The 23,061-nt window shown below is 37.5% G+C and overlaps 1 protein-coding gene across 4 annotated transcripts in view; it reads right to left on the minus strand.

Annotated features, from left to right (window-relative positions):
* The window catches only part of atp9b (ATPase phospholipid transporting 9B), a 60,406-nt gene that overhangs the window by 20,276 nt on the left and 17,069 nt on the right, over positions 1–23,061 (minus strand). For all 4 annotated transcript variants that reach the window (XM_065288846.1, XM_065288840.1, XM_065288850.1 and 1 more), the window contains exons 10-16: positions 16,814–16,889; positions 15,648–15,724; positions 8,311–8,471; positions 8,061–8,203; positions 5,490–5,602; positions 3,414–3,671; positions 69–230 (exon numbers count right to left, since the gene is read on the minus strand). In XM_065288846.1, coding sequence (XP_065144918.1) covers positions 69–230; positions 3,414–3,671; positions 5,490–5,602; positions 8,061–8,203; positions 8,311–8,471; positions 15,648–15,724; positions 16,814–16,889 — 990 coding nt within the window. The remainder of the gene's footprint in view (positions 1–68; positions 231–3,413; positions 3,672–5,489; positions 5,603–8,060; positions 8,204–8,310; positions 8,472–15,647; positions 15,725–16,813; positions 16,890–23,061) is intronic.

Genomic DNA, 23,061 nt, shown 5'->3' on the forward strand with positions numbered 1-23,061 from the left:
TTCTTCAATGGGATTGCTGTGAAGAACCTTTTAAGCACCTTGAACAGATTTGAAATATAAAAACGTACCCTGACGATGATACCCATGCGCTTGCTTTCAGAGGTAAATGGGAAGATCTGGAGGATGAAGTACGTCAGGATTTGTCCAGCTGGGGTCTTCAGCTGGAGGGATGTCAGGTCTCTGTTGACTAGAGTCAAGCCAATGCTTTCTGTCCAGCGCACCAGAGCCACCTACACAACATATAAAAGAAGTAATGAATTACAACAATATAAAATAGTCCTAATAAAGTGCATATGCTCATCCATAACTTTGTTGTCACAAAGTTCAAAGAGAGATATTTATTGTCTTTGATATAGTTATGACTTTTTAACCATATCACAGTTCAATGGGGTCCCACTAAACATGTCTGTTCAATCTTGGGGGCCAAGCCTTTTTAGCGGCGGCTCTGAGCTTTTAATAAGCATGGGGGACATAACTAATTACATTGACTGTCAAAGTACACTTTAATCTTTGCCCCAAATTTTTACGCTGATAATACAATTTGTACGTATTTATCTCAAGACTTAAAATTCGTAACCGTACCTAAAAATTGTCTTTAATTTTTCATTGTAGTCCTCTAATTATATCTGCTTTCTCTCTTATAGACACACACAATCACATCCTAAACTTTTGTGTCCATGCCATTTCCATGTGATGTGACTAACTAGTCCCTTTCTTTATCAACCTGACAGTGCTAACTGATGCCCTTAAGGGCACACATACACAAACGTCTAACTCAAGTAGTGGGAAATGCCTTTAGGAGGCGAACTGAGGAGTGCATTTAATATACTTCATCAATCATTTCAATAGTACATGAAGAAAAGCTGTAATCATAAACCAAGCTGCCTGAACCACACAATGTGACATACAACCACATGAGGACGTGGCTGTTATTTAATAAAGAGACCAGATGTGACAGGAAATATGAAAATATGATACAAAGTTATAAAGAGGGAACAGTAATGATGGTTTATCAAAGAGAGGAGATTTGTTTTGTAATGCTGCAAAAGTTCAAAACGTAAAATTACAAATGTAATTTTGCAATTAAAATCTTTTAAAACACCGAACCCACTCCTTAAAAATGAACGTGTCTTGTACGAGTTACCAGCCTCTTCAAAGACAACTTGAGTTTAATGACCTAGAGGTTAGAGGTCAGCGCTATATTTTCCTTAGGAGAAACGAAAGGTCAACAACCCTCCGAACACTGTCATCTCATCTGAATAACCCAAAACCACTAATAAAACCATCAGTGAACTACTATTACCCCCCATAAATAAAACTTCATTATCGAACATAAAAAACGCTCTTGCTCGCAAGCCTATCCGATCATTACAGGTCATGATAAACCTCTGACCCTTGACACCATTGGGTCAAAGGTCACAAATGAGTTAAAGCGAATGTGCGGAAAGGCATCTGGTTATTTAATCCTTGAACTCGGGAATATCGGCGGTGTGCGTCCGTCATATTAACGGGAGAAAAGGCTGGAGGTCTTTGAGCGAGCAGACGCAGACACGGGCCCTGATGAGAGTGACACGCACAGAAGGACTAGTGTTAACCGCTAGTCTCTCCGAGAAAATTAAATATTGATCAATCCCAGAGTGAAGACGTTGGAGAGATAAGACCTGGGCATTAAGGAAAATAAATAAGTAGACACATCAACGGAGAAGAGAGGACAGGCAATTCCACTAAAGAGGGAGATGGACAGATTTGGTTTTCCTTTTATCACTCTCAAAAGATATCTACGTTTACAGAAGGTTCAGAAGAAAAAATGCTTTGTCTGTTCAGCTGGAAAAATAGTACCGGGATGTATATAACGGCAGCACATCTTCTTGGAAAAAATCAATGGTTTGAAAACGGTTAGCCCTTATTAATTATGCAATGGATTGATACTGCAGGCAAACAAGAAATATTGTACATAACTACCTAAGAAATAAGAGATCACCCAAAAATTTAAATTCTAGTGATTTTTATCTTCATGTCCATCCGAACCTACTGTATATGATTTCTTTACGCATGTAGAATTTTTTTTTTTTTTTGACACAAGATGCTTCATACAATGCGAGTAAATGGCACCCATGTCCTGTCAAATGCAAAATTAAGCATGAATACTTAAAGGAAAACACCACTGTTTTTCAATATTTTATGTTTTTACCTCAACTGAGATGAATTAATACATACCTATCTTTTTTCAATGCATGCACTTTTAATTTTTGTACAGCGCTTCATGAATGTGTTAGCATTTAGCCTAGCCCCATTCATTCCTTAGGATCCAAACAAAAGTTTTATTTTGTGCCACCATATTTACTTGTGTAACTACTCATGTAACAGTCTTTAAATAGGGAAAACATTGAAGTGTTTGGTGGCTTATAAATTGATCCCTGTTTGGATCCTAAGGAATGAATGGGGCTAGGCTAAATGCTAACATATTCACAAAGCACTGTACAAAGATAAAGTGCACCCATTAAAAAAGATAGGTATGTATTAATTAATCCAAGTTGATGTAAGAACATAGTAAAATATTGTAAAACGGTGGTGTTTTCCTTTAAATTTCGCTCCGTTTCTCACACCAAGCTATTGTACAAATGCAGAACACCAGGAATAAAGCTATTTGCGACAAGTATGGCCTGCTTTTATTATACATTTTGGAGTCCTTGGTCACCATATACGTACAGTACAGAAAAGAGTCAAGCCACAAATAACTCTTCAATCCTCTCTATACGATAAGATATCCCTCCATCTATCTAAAGAGCACTGCCACCGTGAGATACGTTCCCCCTCAATGCCGTTTCTGGTATTTATTTAGCGCTTTCCTTACCAACAACTCATTCAAAATATTGTTTCTCTACAACGGATCTATAAATATCTACGATCTCTCAACACAAATGATGACCGAGTCCTTCCTGGAGTGTGACCTATCCCTGCACCCTTTGCCTCTGATATTTATTGAGCCCTCTCAGATTTCTCTACTAACACAGAGTCTATATTACCATCCAATAAGGCAGTAAATTCAAGGCTAAAGTGGGGGAGTCATAAATACTAAAGCAGCGATATATAGGATTACACCTTCAGAGGAATGAGGAGGATAGAGTCAATACAATCAGATTTCGAAATAATAAAATAAATAGAAGCAAAAGCTCGCCCTTGCTTTTACTGAATTGCTCGAGTGGAAAATTGCATAAAATTGAAAAATTCGATAAAGAGAGGCAATGTTACAAAATGCAAAAATATAATGGTTAGTGCACATAGTGGCACCGTGTCACTCTTTTTCTCCCTTATTAATCTTCCATCAGCTCTCTACAATCACTGTCCATTAAAAGGGGGGAAAACCTGAAAACAAAAAGTCCTGATTGAATCTGGGACATCCCATCTCTTACCTCATCAGGACTAGAGGCTTGATAGGTGCGGTTGTCGTCGCTGAAGTCCTGGTCGGCCTCCGTGCTCTCCGGCTCGGTGCTGGCACCGTTGCTTGCGCGGGACTCGTACACCGGCGTGACATTATGGCAGAGGGCGATGGCTTTCACGGCTTCGTGTATCCGACTGCTAACGCTCTTTCGGACCTTCGGGGCGGGAGGCTGAGGTTTACGGGAGGGTGTTGAGCTTGCGCTACTGTCGTTAGATTGTGCCGTGCACACCTGGAGAAATGCATTATGGGGCAGAAACATCATTTTAGCTTCTCAGATGTTAGTACTAAACCTTACCTAATAAATACTTAAAGGTGACATTATACAAGACTTTATTAAGAATCTTTGGTGTCCCCAAAGTGCGTATGTGAAGTTCTGCCTCAAAATATCATATATGTAATTTACTATATCATGTTAAAATTGCCACTTTGTAGGTGTGAGCAAAAATTTGTCGTTTTTGGGTGTGTCCGTTTAAATGCAAATGAGCTGATCTATGCACTAAATGGAAGTTTTTGCAGATTAAGGGCCGGTATTATCCCCTTCTGACATCACAAGGGGAGCCAAATTTCAATGACCTGGTTTTTCACATGCTTGCAGAGAATGGTTTACCAAAAATAAGATACTGGGTTGTTCTTTTTCACATTTTCTAGGTTGAAGCACTTGGGACCCAATTAAAGCACGAAAAAAGTCAGATTTTCATAATATGTCCCCTTTAAGACACTGCATTAAAACTAAAAATGTGACCCCCCACATAAATGTGTTGGATTCAGCTGGCCAATGTGTGATATGCATCACATACCAACTGTACTCAAATGACGAATTACACAAATACCTTCAAATGAGCCTTTTTTTTCTTTACTACAGACTATGTTTACTACAGACACAAAGTTACAGTCTAATATATACATAAATCTGTCAAATTATGTCAGAACCAGATGATGGAGGGTGTAGTAAAAAGAACAGAGGAACAGGGTCACGAAGTGTATGCGGATGTTCACTTCAGACCTCCAGCTGTCGTCCTGTATGCTCACTCAACAAAACGTGAGGACCCGCACATAATGTGAAAAAAAGTGTCCAAATCCCAAAAACCTATCAATTTCAAGTGTTGCTGTGAATCTGTTTTTTTCAGGATCAGGAGATTGCTCATAATGAACTTCTCTGTCCTTAGAGCTCCACTGAGAGGAACAATTTATGACCTGCAGATAGCCTTCAATCACACACACACTTTTGCTTTATCAATTGTTTTAATCAGGATACAAATATGAAATCAAGTGAAAAATCCCGACTGTATAAAAAAGGTAAATAAAGGGACGCTGCGCTCACCCTGGCTATAAGGTTTTACCACTGCAAAACAACAGCTGCTTTTAATACCAGCGTTTTCATACGCATAATCCTCCAGAGAGAATCGGAGCCATAACCGCCTGGTGTACATGAAAGCGTGTTAGGCTGTAAATTACATTATGTTTATTGATTCCTGTCAAACTCGATTTCACACATCTTGTTGGACACGTCCTGCGGGGGGAGATTATGAGGCTATGATCGCTCATATCACGGGTACATTTCAAACCTGCCCGTCACCCCGTAATGAAGGAGCATGAAGCATAAAAATCAATTGTTACTGTTGCTTTATAATTGGTTTTCCTAGAGAATGTACATATGTCGTCAATTTTAGCGGTTTTTAAAGTACCATAACTGCATACAGACCACACAAGAAAGGATTTGGGGAAGGTTAGCAGGTTATCTAAAATATGTGAGAAATGCTACTGGGGTATAAATCGGTGCTCTTTGGATGCAGGATTTCTTAAAAAAAAAAAAAAAAAAAAAACTAAAGCACTCGTAAATATAATGGAAAATAAAAAGCTTTTATTCATTGCGGTTGACAAGCCTTCATCAGGGTATCAGGGGCTTTTATCTTCCATTTCATTTTCAAGTGCCTTGGCGTTTTGAGTTTTTTGACAAGGTGAGACCTTACAGTTGATAGATGCATAATGAAAATGATTTGCAACAGTGATGTGTGATAAGTGATAAGATGACAGATGTCAATCAAACCTGAGCGTAGGACTGTATAATGTGACTTTGAATCTCATCCATGGTGTCGGTTCCATATGAGACAGTACCAAGATGGAGGCGTCTGAAGAACATTTCATTCTGTGTTAAAGTGCCTAGAGAAACATAGATGTTACCATCAGGACAGAAATTAAATTATTTAAATATTTAATTTCGATTTCTAGGAATACTTTAGAGCAATTGTTCTCAAACTTTTTTGGCATGTGGCTCCCCTTGTGTACGGGGACCCCCACTTGTGCCCTTCATGCCCCCCCCCCAAAGACAATTTATGACATTAAACATAGTAAAACATAAAATGTGAATTAACCAAAACTTATTAAAATAAACAATGTAGTGCTGTTGGTCTAATTACACAAAATTCATGATAAATTAATGTATTTTATAAAATGTCATACAACTGGGGCACCCCTGGCACCATCTCGGGGGCCCCCAGTTTGAGAACCACTGCTTTAGAGATTCGTAAAAAGATGGTATCATTTCTTAAATGTGCCCCTGGACCACAAAACTGGTCTTTTATTTACAGATATGATAACAAAATTTTCAAAAACCACAAAGCTCAAAATTTCTCACATGACTAGACAGAGCAGACATTCCCATTTACAAAGATACCTGGATTGTAAAAATCTGTTTGGGATTGGGAAAATTTTTTTTATATTAGAAATCAGATGAAAAAGTTATATGGATGTCAATGGAAGGCGTGTGACCGAAAATGCTGATTATTTACGTGTTTTTGCTTGTAACTTCCTCATTTTATCAGATGCTTAACAGAAGGTGGAATTTTGTTAGTTCTTTCAAATTAAATCATGAACATTTACTGTTTTAGTCTGAATGGGCATCAGGATGCCCATGGGAATCGGACCCATGGTAACCGTGGTTTTTAGAACGATGCCTGCAGAGGACGTTCTGACAGGACGTTAACTGTAGTCTATTACCAGAAATGTAATATTCAAATTTCCGCAATTTATTTAAATACAATCTCCTCCATAGATTTAGATTACCATGTTTCAGTACCAAGATAAAAGATATATATTATGGTCCACCAACCTTTCATTAATGTCCAGAGTTTAGTGGAAGCACACCGACCGGTTGAATGTGACACAAATTTTTAAACAGTTGCGGTGAACTAAAAACACCTCTGGGTGAAAGCTTAAAATATCAAACATTTCCGGTGTTTGGACTATTAATTGTCGTATTGGATATTGCATGAGATGCATTGTAAAAGTCCCACACGGGCGAAAACAGATTTTATGTAGATTTTTGATGTCAGAATTGCTATTATTTATTGAGATTTAAACATGATCTGAAAACAAATAAATAAGCTTTCCATTGAAGTACTGTATGGTTTGTTAGTATAGGACAATATTTGGCTGAGATACAACTACTGTATTAGAAAATATGGAATGTGAGGGTGCCAAAAATATTGAGAAAATCGCCTTTAAAGTTGTCCAAATGAAGTCCTTAGCGACACGTATTTCTAATGATATTTTTTCTGTATTTATGGTAAAAAATAATTTAAGGAACATGATCTTAACTTAATATCCTAATAATGTCAATGTCAAAAATCCTTCAAGACCTAAACTAACTCTTTCTTTTCTCTCAAACAGGTATTGTTTGGAAATAATTAACATTTTTATCTTGTTATAAGCACTTAGTGTACTATTGCCTCCCTAGGACACATCGCTTTTATTGTTTCCTGGACAAAAGCGTCAGCTAAATGCCTAAATGTAAATGTAATTTTTGGTATAAAAAAATCTTTAATTTTGACCCGCGATGAGAGGTGGACACTTCCTAATACTACTTAGTATTTTTACTTTCTACATAAAAGTACATTTTTTTGTATTCGTATTTTATCAGTGTTTTTCTTTGGAAAACATACTTTCCAAAGCATATTATCATATTTTTTACTCAAGTACATTTTATAATTTCAAGTTTTTGGTTTATATTTAATATTTAATTACATTAAACATCTAGGTTTTTTTTACTTTTACTCAAGTAAAAGGTACTTTTGTACTTTTACTCAAGAAAAGTAAAAGTACACAATTTTTAGGTTATTAGGTATTAAATACATTTTTATATGCATTATAAAAAAATACACAGTACGATTCTATGCTTTAGAATGTAGTGAAAATATTTAAGTAAAGTAAAGTAAATTTTTTTCCAAGAAAAACACTGAAAAAGATACCCAGATGCTTGGAAATTTAAAATACTCTCCGCCTCGCATACGATGTATTGCTGGCTTTTACTACAAATATACCCATGCTACTTATTGACTGATTTTGTGGTCACAGGTCACAAATGTTGCAAGATTAATGGTATTAAAATTAAATAAAAAAATTATATAAACAACAGTTCCAGATTTCAAATTGGATTCGGCGTGTGGTGTTCCCAAAGTACTGATAAGACCAAAACAAAAACACAGAAACAGTATGCTTTACTGTTTTGTATTGATCGATAACTGCCACAACATCCACTAAAGCTGTATTTTACTGAGGCTTCACAGCCATAACACACTTGCTCGAGTGATACCACTGTAATAAAAACATCAAAAACTACCTGTTTTATCTGTGAGCAGATACACCAGCCGCCCAAGCTCCTCTGGTATGGTGCTTGTTCGGACCACGGTACCTGGAATATTCTCATCCTTCATTATCATCCATCCATATGCCGACTTCCCCATGTCCAGGTTCACTCTCAGACTACACACACATCAATGAAAAAAGTTAATATAATACAGTCTTTACAGTATGCTAACATCTGGCCATTGCATATATTAATGATATGGACGATAATGCTGAAAATGAACCTGATGGGGATGATGTACGAGAACAGAACCACGAAACGAAACAGGTTACGAAACCAAGGCCCAAGAAAGCCCTGCAGAGCGACCATAACAATAGCCAGAACCACCTGGGCCAGAAAGAGAGCTTTTGTCAGTCTGTTTAACTCCAGGTCCAGCAGCCCCACCTGCAGAGGAAAAGAGAGATAAACAATGAGTGAAGGATTTGAGATTTATGTCTAAATATGACACTCTTTCCTTCGGTCCTCCTGAATTGATTTGTTATGTATGTTGTGATGCTTTATACTAAACTTAAAACTCATTTGTCCCTAAACTTTAACAGGTTTTCAAACTCTTAGGGGCGGTTTCCCGGACAGGGCTAGTCCTAGACTAAAATGCGTGTTTGAGCTGCCTTAATTTAAAAACATCTTGTACTGACGTCTCTTACCATATATCAGTGCCATTGTTTTGTCAGTAGTGTTTTTTATAAGATTTGTTTGTAAAAACTACTTAAATTTCCTAATATAACCAATGCCTATTCCTGGATTAATCCAAACCCTGTCCAGGAAACCACCTCTTATTGTAATAATGAATGAGCTGCATTCCAAACATAATCTAGGTCTTGAGAAAGTTTAAAAATGAAGAGCTCAGATGCATGTTTTTTGTGAATTAGCATTTTTTATCAGACTCGTAATGGATTCTGCCAACAAACCGGTATGTCTGAATGAAGAGAGGCTGGGATTAAGTAGATTGAAAGTGAAAGTATTTGATGTATGTATTATACGTGCCAAGAGCAATATCATTATCTCATTATCTAGCGTTTTGCATCTTAGCTCCTCAAATATTCCATAAAAAATTGGTACCATTTTTTTTTTGGGGGGGGGGGGTACTGGCATTTTTGAAATTTTATTTAAATAATAAATAATGCATTGCTTTGAAACCTCTCGACCAAGCCATGCGATATCCCCTCTGGTTGATGGTTCTCATGTGGAGGATCTGAAATGTTACTCTTATGAAAAATAAAATAACCTGCCTATGAGCCAGCATTGATCAATGCCCCCCACCCCACCCTCCCGAGCCTGATCCAGACCCGCAGGCTTTTCTCATGCTAATATTGTATGTGGATGAGAGAAGAGATGAGAGGCATTTAACCAAGAAGCCCACTGCTGTTGTCGTCCCTCCGTGAAAAGCACAGGAGGCAAAACCGGAAAAATAAAAGCAGAACGCCTCTTCATAGAAACGGGCCCCTGACAAAAGATCTCGAGTTTTCCCCTTTTTCTCTCAAGTATGTCCCGCAGCCAATGGAATATGTGGGAAAATAATGTCAAAAAAGAAGTTTTTCTTGTTTCCCTCTGGCGAGGGCCGACAGCGCGGCCCGCGCGAAAACACTGAGGCCTTTCATCTCGCCAGCGCGCTAATAAAAACAGCAACACATAACACCGTCCCCCGAGAAGAGGAATCTGCGTGAATGGGACGCGGGAGGAGGGGGGACAAATTTAACAGAACAGACATAAAAACAAAAATTCTATCAGAATTAATCCCCCTGCTGCCCCCAGTCCCCGGAGGACTGTGCATACTGGGAGACACTGGAAGGGTCTGATTTATCAGCTGTAGTTTAAAACCACTCCGATGATGGCCTGCTGCCCCACTCCGAACTTTATGCTTCAGCAAGTGAGGAAAAAGGGGGGAAAATGGAAGGATTAAAATGAAGAAAAATTAAGACAGAGGACACAGTCCCCCGACTCAAAGGGAGGAATCCCCCTTTATGGGGGCAAAACAATGCGGAGGCTGAATTTTGCAAAGCTGGCCGGGGATCGGGTGAAGTCGTTATTCATTCAAGCCGAGAGGAAAAGGCGACTCAATTACCTCAAGCTGAAGATGCTATCAATGAATCGAGAGCGCATATTTTACTCTATTCATCCGGGCCTCGTTTAAAGTGAAAGGAATGATTCAACCTGCCTGTATGTTTTGTGTGTGAAATTTGATGACGACTTTGTGCCTGCATAATGAATATTCATTGGTTGAAATCCATCAAGTATACTGAGGCCGTTACAACAATATGGCATTATGCTGGTGCTCTAGAAACTGGATATGCAATACAGCTTAACGAAGCTTGCCATCTATGACTCAAGACCAATGATGAGACTCAGGAAGGCCTTAGGTGGTTTAATAAGGTTTTCTCTTACCTGATCTTGACATCAAAAACTACAGAGCACATCTTTGCTTATGGTAAAAAGGGGACATGTCACAAGACTTTTTAAAGATTTAAAAGAAGTCTTTGGTGTCCCAAGACTGTGTATGTGAAGTTATAGCTCAAAATATCACACAAATAATTTATTATAGCATGTTAAAATACTTTTTGGTGTGAGCAAAAATGTGCCGTTTTTGGGTGTGTCCTTAAAAATGCAAGTGATCTGATCTCTGCACTTAATAGCAGTGCCGTGTTTGGATAGTGCAGATTAAGGGGCAGAATTATCCCCTTCTGACATCACAAAGGGAGCCAATATTCTATGAACAATTTTTTCACATGCTTACAGAGAATGCTTTACCAAAACTAAGTAACTGGGTTGTTCCTTTTCACATTTTCTAGGTTGATACAAGCTCTGGGGACCCAATAATAGCACTTAAACATGGAAAAAAGTCAGATTTTCATGATATGTCTCCTTTAAAACTAAACTTGCTGAATTTAATAACTGTATTATATTTATCATTTATTACGAAACTCGCTGGAATATTTAATTTTTTGCATTTAAATAGAACAGCTAGCCTGGATAGTGAAAGAAAAGCATATGCTTTTTTATTGCAACTCCTTTAATACTGTATGAGAGCCATGGCCTAGCGCTCAGCACACATGTCCGATCTGTGGTAGTCATAGGGGTGTGAGTTTAAATCGGTCTTGAATCTTTTCGCAATCCTGCTCCCTCCCTCTTTTCCTCTTTGCCAAACAATATGAACAGAAGAGGTCAAAATGTTTTAATTCCAGCTGAGAATATACACCGCTTTATAATAACAGGAAACAACACTGAGATTTTTTCTTCTCTCTGTTCAGCCACAGAAGAGAGTTCGCACGCGCTGTCAAACCACCCAGGTTTCGATCCTCAAAGCGAATATCGCTCCATATTACGGCAATGACAGACACGCGCACACGCATAAACTGTGTAAAGTGATAGCTCACGTGCTGTCAGCAGCTTCTAGTGAGAGCTCAGAGCTCCGTGCATGGAATGTCACAACAGATTATAAGAGGCGAAAACGTTCTCAGTGACTTTCGCCGAGTTGTATTGACTTTCCCGCCCCGTCTCGTTCTCTGTATTGGCACCTCTGACATCATCTCCTTGAGATATTGAATTCCACTCTCACACGCGAGCCGCACACGCAACGCGGTAGATCTATGAGCAGCGCTGATATCACATGCACCTTATAGCAAGGTTTTGCAATGCACTCACCATTTGCTTTATGCAACTTTTACAAAAAATCCACATTATTTTAGTTATTCTGACACTAGGGGGAGCTAAAACATTCATTGTTTAGATAAATGGACATGGTTATTAAGTATGATCTCATTTCAATGTGTCAGATATTCCTTCAGTACTCAGTTTAGCAATTTACTGTATTGATTTATATATAAAGGGGGAAAACACTCAAGGCCACACAAGACAGACCGTGAGAAATCTCACACGAGTGGGTCTTTAATATGCAAAACCACCACAAGTTGGTTATTTATATAAAAATTGCACTAAATATACACAAAAAATTCTAGAATTGACATCGAAGGGAAAAGTTTAATACACACACCTGCACATACAAAAATACCTAAGCCTTCAAACATGTGGACAAGCAAAAAAAAAAAAAAGGAAAAACCTCAAAGACAGCAGGGGTCAGTTAGAGGAGGGGTAATGAGTGTAATGGGATTTGGCGTTTTTAGTTTACTTTTACAGCATTGACATCCACTGTATGTAATCATTAAAGGGAATTCTGTAGGATTAAAGCTCTGCCACAAATGTCACGCAAGTCCTTGATTGGTTAATTTCCCACTAGATTCATCTCTCTAGGGTTGACCTTTCACATCGACAGGTCCAAATTTGTCACTAAAATCAAACCACTTCTACTGTTCGCAGTTTTTATTCAAGTCTCTGGGCAAAGTGCATATTGATAACACAAATTTAGATATCACAGTCTGTCAAGTTCCCACTAGAAAAATGTCCCGGTTACATTTAACTCTGAAATAAAAATAAATAAGAAATGATCTTCCGCATAAAGACAATCAAGTCTAATTTAGAAATATTACGATTTTTTGTATTATTTTTAATGACAAGCAAACTTTTTCCCAAATCTTCATCACATGCATTGCTAAACAACCTTATATTCTTATTACTAATACATAAAAATACGTATTACTTAAATTATTAAGTATTTAAACACAGTTTCAATGTAATTTAAAATTAAAACAATTTATAAAAGTTTAATTTTACAGTTATAAAGAAAAACATAACATTTTACAGTTACAGGACTCATTTACATTGTTTTTAAAGGGATAGAGTTTAGTTGTTTCAAACCTGTATCGATTTTTTTGTTCTGCTGAATACAAAGAAATATATTTGTACTGTAACCAAGCACGAAGCAGAAGCACCATTGACCTGTATTGTAAATAAATGTGGAGGTTACAGATGGTCAAAAACAGTTTGGTTACAAATATTGCTTAAAATACTATCCTTTGTGTTTAGCAGAACAAAGAAATGTATACAGGTTTGAAACTTCTTAAGGGTGAGTTAACGACAAACTATCCCTTGTACAAGCCAGAAATTAAGCTGTTTTTTGCACAGGCCTACTAAAGGGTTAAATGTGCCACTACAGTATCAACAGTAAAAATGACAAATTTTACCTCTTTGCAAAAGAGAAACCACAAAGAATCAAGAATGCATGGTAATAAGGTGTCATGGCTTTGCAATCAAAAATGTCTTTATAATGGAAGTCAATAGGGGAAAAATGCCACAAAAAACTAATTGGGAAGGAAAGAAATCTGATGCTGCACAAAAACTAACGCATAAAAGCCAATGTGTTAACCAATCTTTGACAAGCCCAAGACTGTAAAAAGCTAAAAAAAAATCCAGTCCACAATCAATTTTTATATTGAAAATCTGTAATTGTGTGTTTTTTTCATAAATCAGTGACACCACTTATGAACTTGTCAATTAAAGAGTTCAAATCATAAAAACTTTGTTAGCATTTGGTAGTTTTTAGCAGTACTAAGGGTGATTTAAAATTTGGAAAAAAATCGGATACATTTTACAGCCGTTAAATTTAGTGGCATTTTTTTACACAAACAACCCCGAAAGTGTAGTAAATTTGGCCACGGTATATTGTTGAGTTTTTGAAAAATTTCAAAGCATTTTCTTAAAATATGTGTCAATTTAAGATTTGTCACCAAAAACCATTCCATTTGCTGAGACAGAGAAAGTTGTGGCCAAATTAAGACAAAAAAAGGCCAAAAATGGCCTCAACAACCCATAAGGGTTAACTCTTTCCCCGCCATTGACGAGATATCTCGTCAATTAAGAGAAAACGCTTCCCCGCCAATGACGAGATTTTCCGTCTTTCCGCAATACCGCTATTATCCACCAGGTGGCGCCCTTCCGCAACTTTTTAAAACTGGAAGTATTGCCCTATAGCAAGCTGCTGCATGTCCGTGTCCGTTTTAAAGATCGCTCTGAATGGGATCTCTATGAAAAGTCCGTCACAAAAATTGAATTATCTCTGCTTTTTGCTCAAAATGTGGTGTTTTTGCAAAAACCTACCCATATTCAAAAGCTGATTGCAAAAGAACCACTTAAGGTAGGATGAAACGGTTTTTTTTGTTTGAAAGCAGAGGGTCTGTTCTTTCATTTGGTATATTGTATGTTTATATATTTAAAGAAGAACATTTTCTGAAAGGCATTAAACTTTAGTGAAAATCATGAAAAACGCTGGCGCTGGCTGGCAACTTTTTTTAAAAACGCTGGCGGTGAAAGAGTTAAGGTCCTCATCAACAAAATTTTCTATTTGCAAAAATATTTAGGGCCCTATTTTAACGATCTAAGCGCATTGTCTAAAGTGCACAGCTCACGGTCTAAATGGGAGTGTCTGATGCCGCTTTTGCCAATTCAACGACGGGAAAAATGGTTTGTGCGCTGAGCGCACGGCCGAAAAGGGTTGTTCCTATTCCCCTAATGAATAATGGGTGTGTTTTGGGCGTAACGTGCAATAAACCAATGAGAGGCTTATCTCTCATCCCCTTATGTCTAATCCCTATTTAGATGATGGACTTTGTAAACTGAAAAACTAAGCGGAGGAAGAAGACACCCAGTTTAAGAATAATGTTTAAAATTTTGTTGTTTTCAGTTTTATTGAAACTTTAATTTTTTGTAATAAAACCTTTAAAAGCCTTTTTTTCAGTCATAGAAGTACAAATAGAAGGCTTTTAATTGCTGTAAATGTATTGATATCCTACATAATCATTGTAATCTCATAAAATAATTTGCAAATATGCAAGAAAATACTTGTACTCTAAAAATACAAAACAAGAGAAAGAATTTACAAACGTGCGGGGAGCCGAAGCATTTCAGCACTCGGACAGCACCAATTTTTAAAAAGCATTACTTAAAATGTTTCTCATCATATCCACAGGTCATTTATTGATCATATACAATAAATCCGTAGGGTATTTAAAAAACATTTAAAAATAAATGCATTTGTTTAAAGCAAAGCATTTATTTACTTACCAGGCTACAGGCTCTTTACGCCTTCTAACGTCTCATAATCGGTCCTCATTTATGTCCAAGAGACTCAATAATGATCTTTTACATTTAATCCTTTAATCTTTCATATTTAAAAGTTTTTTTGTGCTGCTGCGCATTCATGTATGTGATAAGCAAACCCGCGTTGTCGTCCCCTTTATAGGCGCATATTTATAACGCGCTCATTAAATAACAAAAAATACTTTGGACCACCATTGACTTTAGACCAGGTTTTTGTTGGTCAATGGCGTAGTCTATTTTAGTTACAATTCGGCAAAAATGCACCTGGACACACCTCGTTTTCAGACCAGAATGCCCAACATTGGGTGCAAATGCATTTGCTATTTAAACAACGTGGCGCTAAAAGTGAAAATGATCATTGCGCCGGGTTGAAACTAGCAAAAGACACTTGCTCGCGCATTGTGCTGCATTGCGCCGGGTGTATGATAGAGCTCTAAACCTTATTCTGATTTAAAGGTGAAAATTATGTTTTCAGACATATCTTGGCTTTGTGCACTTTAACCACAAACTTTAGTAAAGCACTGCTTATAAATTGTTTTTAAACTGTTAACCATTGAAAGGCCAAGTACCTACCTTGTTTTTGGACTGTGAAGTGTTGAGCACACTTCTGGTCTCTTTCCCGGTATATATCACTACACCTATGACCGTACCTGAAAAATACAATAAACTGAGATAAACAACTAAAAATGGCTAGAAATAAACATGCTGTGTGCCTCTGGCCGCCCTAATGAACAATTAGCTTAAAAAGTGTGTTTCCAGTTAACGGATGCAGCACAGACTCAGACAAATGATTCAATATGCGGGACATCCAGAAATAAACCGTTACAATGAGGCCTATTATAGTCAGATCAATGGTGCTGCTTTGGTAATGGCCTGATTCGTTAAAGTAAACTAATTACTGATGGAGTGTGGAGACTCACTGCTAAATGAGGAAGCTCCAGGGTCCAAAGTTCAACTTTGTTAAAAGCGCAGTAACTGTGTGTATACAACACAGGTGCAACAAAGCTTAATTATTTTTAAGATTGACACATCGTTTCATGTTTGGAATGAACGAAACCTAGGCTGATCTCAGGGGGGCGTTTAATAGGCGAGGACTACAGGGCATATCTGTTACCGTCCCCATGGTGTTCGGTGTTGGGTCTGCTCTGTCTGGATGGGATGACGTCACTAGACTGGGTTTCGCAAGGAGACGCAGTAGAACTTTCTTCTGGTGAAGGTCAACCTTTAAAAACCCCCGGAGAACCGAGACGGGGCGACCACAGATCAATGAAGGGCCGATCGCTGGCACAAACGCACGCCGCTTGAAGAAAAGGCCCTGCTATTATTGTTGGACCGGGATCAGGTTCTAAACAACAGACCCCTAGGAGATGTCGGTGTAAGCGTAGCGGCAAAACTGATCTCGGAGCTGTTCTTTGGGGAAAAGTTTCATCGACACCGCAGGGATGGGACTGCAAAAAGCCAGACACTTTGGCTTCCCATTAACGGCTCCTCATATTTCTCTGCTTGTGAGATTGTTTGAATAGTAGCAGATGAGTCTGGCGAGCTCAAGTGACAAACAAATGGGAGCGCGAAGGGGGTCTTGAGTGATGCTGGCAGAATGCCCCGCTATCAGCGGCACACTCTTCGACAACACAATAAACTCCAAAGATATTTGACCTGCGATGAATATTTCAGACCTTGTAGGGTAGCGTTTTTGCTTTCATTTCTATAATACTTTCACGGGGGGAGAATGTACTCACCGGATGCCACGACGGTGCTGGCCCACAGCGTGTTCTCGATGCTCAAGCTTTCGTGGATGGGAGGGTCGCAGTCCTCCTGAGGAAAGAAATAGTGGGAATCAGCAAGCAGGACATGCTTTATATACATCTTAATCTGTTTCGCCTCCATGGTTATCTGGCACAGGAGAAAGCGGTTATCAATTATGGCCTTTAAAAAGCAGGTCAATAAAAATGACAAAGACTCGAGCACAAATAAATGAATCGATGAACTTTCATCACAACAAACGGTAAGCGGGGAATTAGCCGAAAGATTGAATTACACTAATGCCCGGTTAAGCGACACAGTCCATTTAGAGGGAACGGCGAAATCGGTTTGACTTGATTTGTCCTGTTTACGAAAAACGAGCGGCTTGCTGAACATCATAAGGCTTGTTCAGTGTTTGCATGCTCTGTGCCGGGCAGGATTTCTGACACTATGCCATAAATCAGGGAGAAGTGCAGAAATTAAAATGCCTTTTCCACATAAGATGTTGCGGCTGAGAGAATACGGAAGATATCTAATTATCCACTGTCAGCAGGGCATAATATACACTGAGGAAGAGGGCCACACACCTTGCGAATGCAGAGACATGCGCATTTACTCAGAGAGAAAGAGAGAGAGAGAGAGACGGTCCTTTATGCAAGATGTCCCACTTGCTCCCGTCATGCGTCTCTATCTGGCCAGCAGATGTAGCAATGCCAACAGGGATTATGTAAAATTTGAAAGGGCTTTTATCAATGACCTCTGATTAATCATATACAGGGTAATTTAGAAAAAACTGTTTAAAGAGACTCTGGATAGCATATTGCTTCCCTAAGACAAATCACTTTGTATTGTTTATTCTCAATTTTTAAGATGCTTTAGATAAAAGTGTTTGCTAAATGCCTAAATGTCAATGTAGAAAGAGCCCTTTAAACAGAAGAATGAGCATTTGTGATAACTGGGTTAAACAACGTTTCAAGTATTAATTACACACAAATATATACAAAGATTTTAGTTATGAATGGGAAGGGGGGATATTAGCTCCAAGATGAAAGTGCAACATTTAAATACTTGCTTTTTTTCACAATGCGATATGCACAAAGACAAATGAATCAAAGACTGGCTGTCTGGCTGCATCATGCATTCAATTAAATTTAATATAATGCAAAGCAGTTTGCTTTATGTCTGATTCTGTATCTACACAGAGACTTTATTTCTCATGTATGTGTGCAAGCAAATGCACGTGCACACAAACACATGCATATAAAAGGGAACAACTGTAAAGCTGCAATCCATTTTTGCTTAAAATAAACAAAGCTAGTACATAAATAGTCAGCATTTAAAACCATTGGCTTACCTGACCATAATTTATAAGGGTAAGCTTATACAATAATGAATAATAATAATGTGATTCATAATGATTAATACAGTAATAATGATTAGAAAAGGCTGTCGAGTTGGATTTCACAAGAAATGTCAGTTGTTTCTTAACACGCACTGAAAACCTTAATAGGTTGACTCGACTCATATGGAGTAATCTTGTTTCCTTAATTCTATTGAGTAATGGGTCTCCCGAAAACTTGTATATTTAAGTTCACTGAACTTGGTGGTCATGTAGACTAAATAGTTAAGGTCACCAAACTTGAAGTTTGTACAGTGCACTTAAACAATCAAGTTCATAAAGGATTAACTTGAATTGTCATTTACATTGTATAACAATTCAATCAATGAAAGAACTTAGTTCTCTAGAGAAACACACAACATTGTTCACACGGTTCCTCATTATAGGGAAGATGAGTTGTACAGGGTCCATGTACACCAAAGTTAACACTGATCACCTGAACGGTGATCATTTACAACAAAACAGCATCAATAATATAACAAAGAGACAACATTTTGAGAAGAAAGGGAAAAAAATATATATATCCCATCATTTGTTATTGTGTAAATAATCAAAACATTTTCAGGCCCAAAGCCGTGTGGGTATTCCTTGTGACTCCTGAACTGATAATGTTAAAGGAATATTCCGTTTTCTTAAAAAAAAAATCCAAATAATTTACTCACCCCATGTTATGCAAAATGTCGATGTCTTTCTTTGTTGAAAAGAAATTAGGGGTGTCCTCGACTAAGGATTTACATATTCGAATCAGAATTGTCGAATCTTTCCATAGTCGACCGATAGTCGAATCATCTATGTTTGTGTGCATGGGTTGGGAGGGGGCCAGCTAGACCAGGTACAAATTGGTAACTTTTATTTTCTTTCACAAGCAGCACACATAAACAACTTTCTGATAAAGTGACCAAAACTGTCTTTCAAGTAATAAACGAAGACAAAACTGACGATGCATTTATATATATATTTTAAGGTAAAATGTAAGGCAACATTTGTTTAATTATTCCTCATAACATTTTAAAGCCACGATCTACAGAACATCACACAAAAATACATTTTGATAACTAAACCTACGAAAATAACAAAGGTGATCCTGCCTTGGAAACTCCGGCTACAATTAAGTGTTTTTATTTAATTTGGAGATAGGGCGTCAAAGCAGTCAGGACAAAAAAAAACAACAAATGAGAAGTGACAAATAATTTGTGATTGTGACTATAAATGATAAAAACTAAGCTTTACATACAAATCATTAAACGTTAATTTATAACAAGAAAAACACTGAAATTAATGATTTTATAGACACTACGCGTTATTATTTAGCACAGAAATACCTGCTTGCTTGCTTTGACTTTGATCATCTCTATTCACTTTAGATACAGAAAAACCTGATGATATTATTTATTTCAGGAATCTCTTTGCTATCATTTGAAAGTGAACACCGACCAACCATAATATTAAATCACAAGAAAGTCATTCGTGTCAGGCAGAAATAGGTTCGGTGCAGATACTAGTTTCCGTTTCATCAACGAAATAAAAAAAAAACGGCTTACCTGTTTTGTAGTGTAACTTTTGACAAGACAACCAGTCTGTTTTAAATACATTTTAAAAACTTATACTCGTCGAGAAACATCCGTTTTTTAATGTTTAGTTTGATGAACTCCTAAATATGAGACGCAGAGCACCAAGCCCGTTCGGCTAAATTACATGCGCAAGCATGGCCAGCACGCAATAGCGCAACATCGATACAACGAAAAGCTATCCAAAATTACCATACTTAAATTAGATCAGAATTTACGTTTAAAATAAATACAATTTTTTTCATAAAATAAGGTCAGAAGTAACAAAGTGCAGAACAAATATGCAAAATGCCTCAAGTGCACGGAAACAAAACACAAGCCAAATAGTTACTAATACTATTACTAATAGTTATAGCCAAATCAGATAACCCAAAGTGATTTATAAATAAAATAAAATATAGAAATTATTAAAAAAACGAAAGGCATAATATTATTTGCCAGCTTTGTCTTTTAAATGTAGAAACAAAGAGGCAATGGTTTATTAACATATAAACCTCTTATGGACGTGTAGACCGGTCACAGGGGTTGTTGAATTTATTAACGCATTTTAAAAAATATTTATTAAAAGCTGCTACTTCACATATTATTTGCAGCATTATCATAATATGCAGTATATTAATATATTGTGAGAAAGCTGTTATATGTGAAATCATATAATGTGTGCACCCATATACGGCCAAAATTGAATGATCCTCATTTCATAACACATCTGCGACGATTCGACTGTGAGATTGGTAGTCGAATCAGGCTTCTCCTATCGATGCATCGAATCTTCGACTATTCGGGGTCACCCCTAAAAGAAATATTAAAAATATGCACTGTTAAACCACAACTTCTCATCTACCTCGGTCGTGTGACGCGCCAACGAAACCTCACGTAATGCATCATAACATCAAAAGGTCACGGACGACGTATATGGAACTTGCACCCCAGTGTTTACAAGTGTGGAGAAAGAGGACCGTTCCGACATTGTTGTATGTGGAATGATACTAATTAATGTCTTTGTGTCAGTTTATTGTTTAGAATGGTCGGCAAATGTGCGTTTCATATATGTAACATGTGACCTTTGGACGTCCTTACGCAATTGCGTGAGGTTGCGGAGGCGCGTCACGTGGCTGGTGCAAGACGAGAAGTTGTGCTTTAAAAGTGCATATTTTTTATTTCTCTTACCAAAATGACAATCGTTTCGCTAGATAAGATAATCTCTTGTTTGGGATCATTTGGGGCCATTTGAAACTGCGTTGAAACTACAATCTTAATCTGCATTGAAACTGTAAACTGTTGAGGTCCATTAAATTGAAAAAAATCCTGGAATGTTTACCTCAAAAAACTTAATTTCTTCTTGACTAAACAAAGAAAGACATCAACACTTTGGATGACATGGTGGTGAGTAAATTATCTGTTTTTTTTAGAAAATGAAGTATTCCTTTAAAGTGGACATAATGAAAATCTGACTTGTTTAAGTGATATAATTGGGTCCCTAGTGCATCTATCAACCTAGAAAATGTGAAAAAGATTAACCCAGTAACTTAGTTTTGGTAAAACATTCTCTGCAAGCATGTGAAAAAATAGGTCATTTAAATGTGGCTCTCCCTGTGATGTCAGAAGGGGCTAATACTGCCCCTTGATCTTCACTATCCAACCACACCACTGCCATTTAGTGCAGAGATCAGCTCATTTGCATTTAAAAGAACACACCCAAAACGACACATTTTTGCTAACACCTACAAAGTGGCAATTTTAACATGTTACAATAAATCTATATGATATTTTGCAGTGATGCGCGGGTCAATGTATAAACAACCCGCACCCGACCAACGTTTTCAACGAACTTGCCCGGGACTCGGACCGCAAAAAAATAAAAAATAAATAGTGTACCCGACCTGCTCCCTGGCATGCATTTTTTTTTAAGTAGTAATTGCCGACCGACCACGACCCGAATATCATTAAAAATATTTTTTGATGACTCGTAACCGCGGGTGACCGCAGGTATTTTGAGCTTAAACTTCGCATACGTACTCTCGAGACACCAAACATTTATTTTACATCTTAAAAAAGTCTTGTAAAATGTCCCCTTTAAATTCATTGCACTTTAAAAAAAATGTTAGTTCAGGTTTTTTGTACGTTAATAAGTTAAATGGACTAAGATTGTTAAGTTATGGATCCAAAATAAAAAAATTAAGTAATGTTTAGTCATGATTACTTCCCTTTAAAGTACAAAAAACATTTTAAACTTTTAGTGCATGTAAATTAAGTACATAAAGTAACCTGCAATCTTATGTTTAAAACAGAAAAGGCGACAGAAATGCAAAAGTTTGCAGCTTTAAATAAAAGAGAAGATACTAAAGACTTTCAATGTTTTGACATAAAGCCATTTATAAATCCTACAAACTAACCCTGCTCCTAAAATACAAATACTACAAACTAACATTAAAAAGTAAAAACTTTTTTGGTTTGTTTTTCCAAATGGGAACGCTCCCAAAGGGAGTTTGTATAATACATCTTGGTACAAAACAATCCCCAAAGTAAATATTCAGCAGTTTTTGAAAACAGAGATAATGGTTAAAAGGTCAATTATTAAAATATTTATTCAACAATTGCTGCTAGACGGACGTTCTGCTAGACAAACTGAATAGTTGCATTGACAGTAGAGAAATAATACTTGTAATTATTCCGTCAAACAGGTGCTTTATAGTAGATAGTCGTTAAAAAGGCTTAATTAAACAAATAAAGCTTTGAAGATGCAGTGAGGTGCGACAGTAAAGGACTGTGGGAAGCAGCATGTGGAAGTGAGACCCTGTAGCCGCAGATTTGTGAAAGCGGGTTTAGGAGGGTGACTCAGCACAGGAAGTGATCTTCTGCCCCTGCGTGCTGTGTGGCCGAGAGCAAAGACTTCAAACAAAGACAGGCTTCATGTGGGGGGTCCCTCTATCCTTTTTCCTCTCTCTCTCTTTTCCTGGTACCGCACTAATCTGCTGTTAATAAGAAATTCAGCTCAGCCAATGGGGTGACGGTGAGCCTAACAACCCGTGATGTCATCGACGTCGTGAGGAATGCGGACGGTTTTGCATTCCAGAGACGCTTCGGCTCGCAGTCATGTGAACGGGCACACTTTAAGGACCCATGTTATTTTAATGTGTCATTAAAAAGACGGTTCGATTTCGTTCACTGGGCAACAGCACAACATTAAATACCTCTACAAAAATCTAACAGCGGGTATAAATCGAGGTTGTGACGTCACGGCACATGCTAAACAAAACCTCGTAAAAATTCCTCC

The sequence above is a fragment of the Paramisgurnus dabryanus genome, chromosome 19 (genome assembly GCF_030506205.2).
Source record: "Paramisgurnus dabryanus chromosome 19, PD_genome_1.1, whole genome shotgun sequence".
NCBI lineage: Eukaryota > Metazoa > Chordata > Actinopteri > Cypriniformes > Cobitidae > Paramisgurnus > Paramisgurnus dabryanus.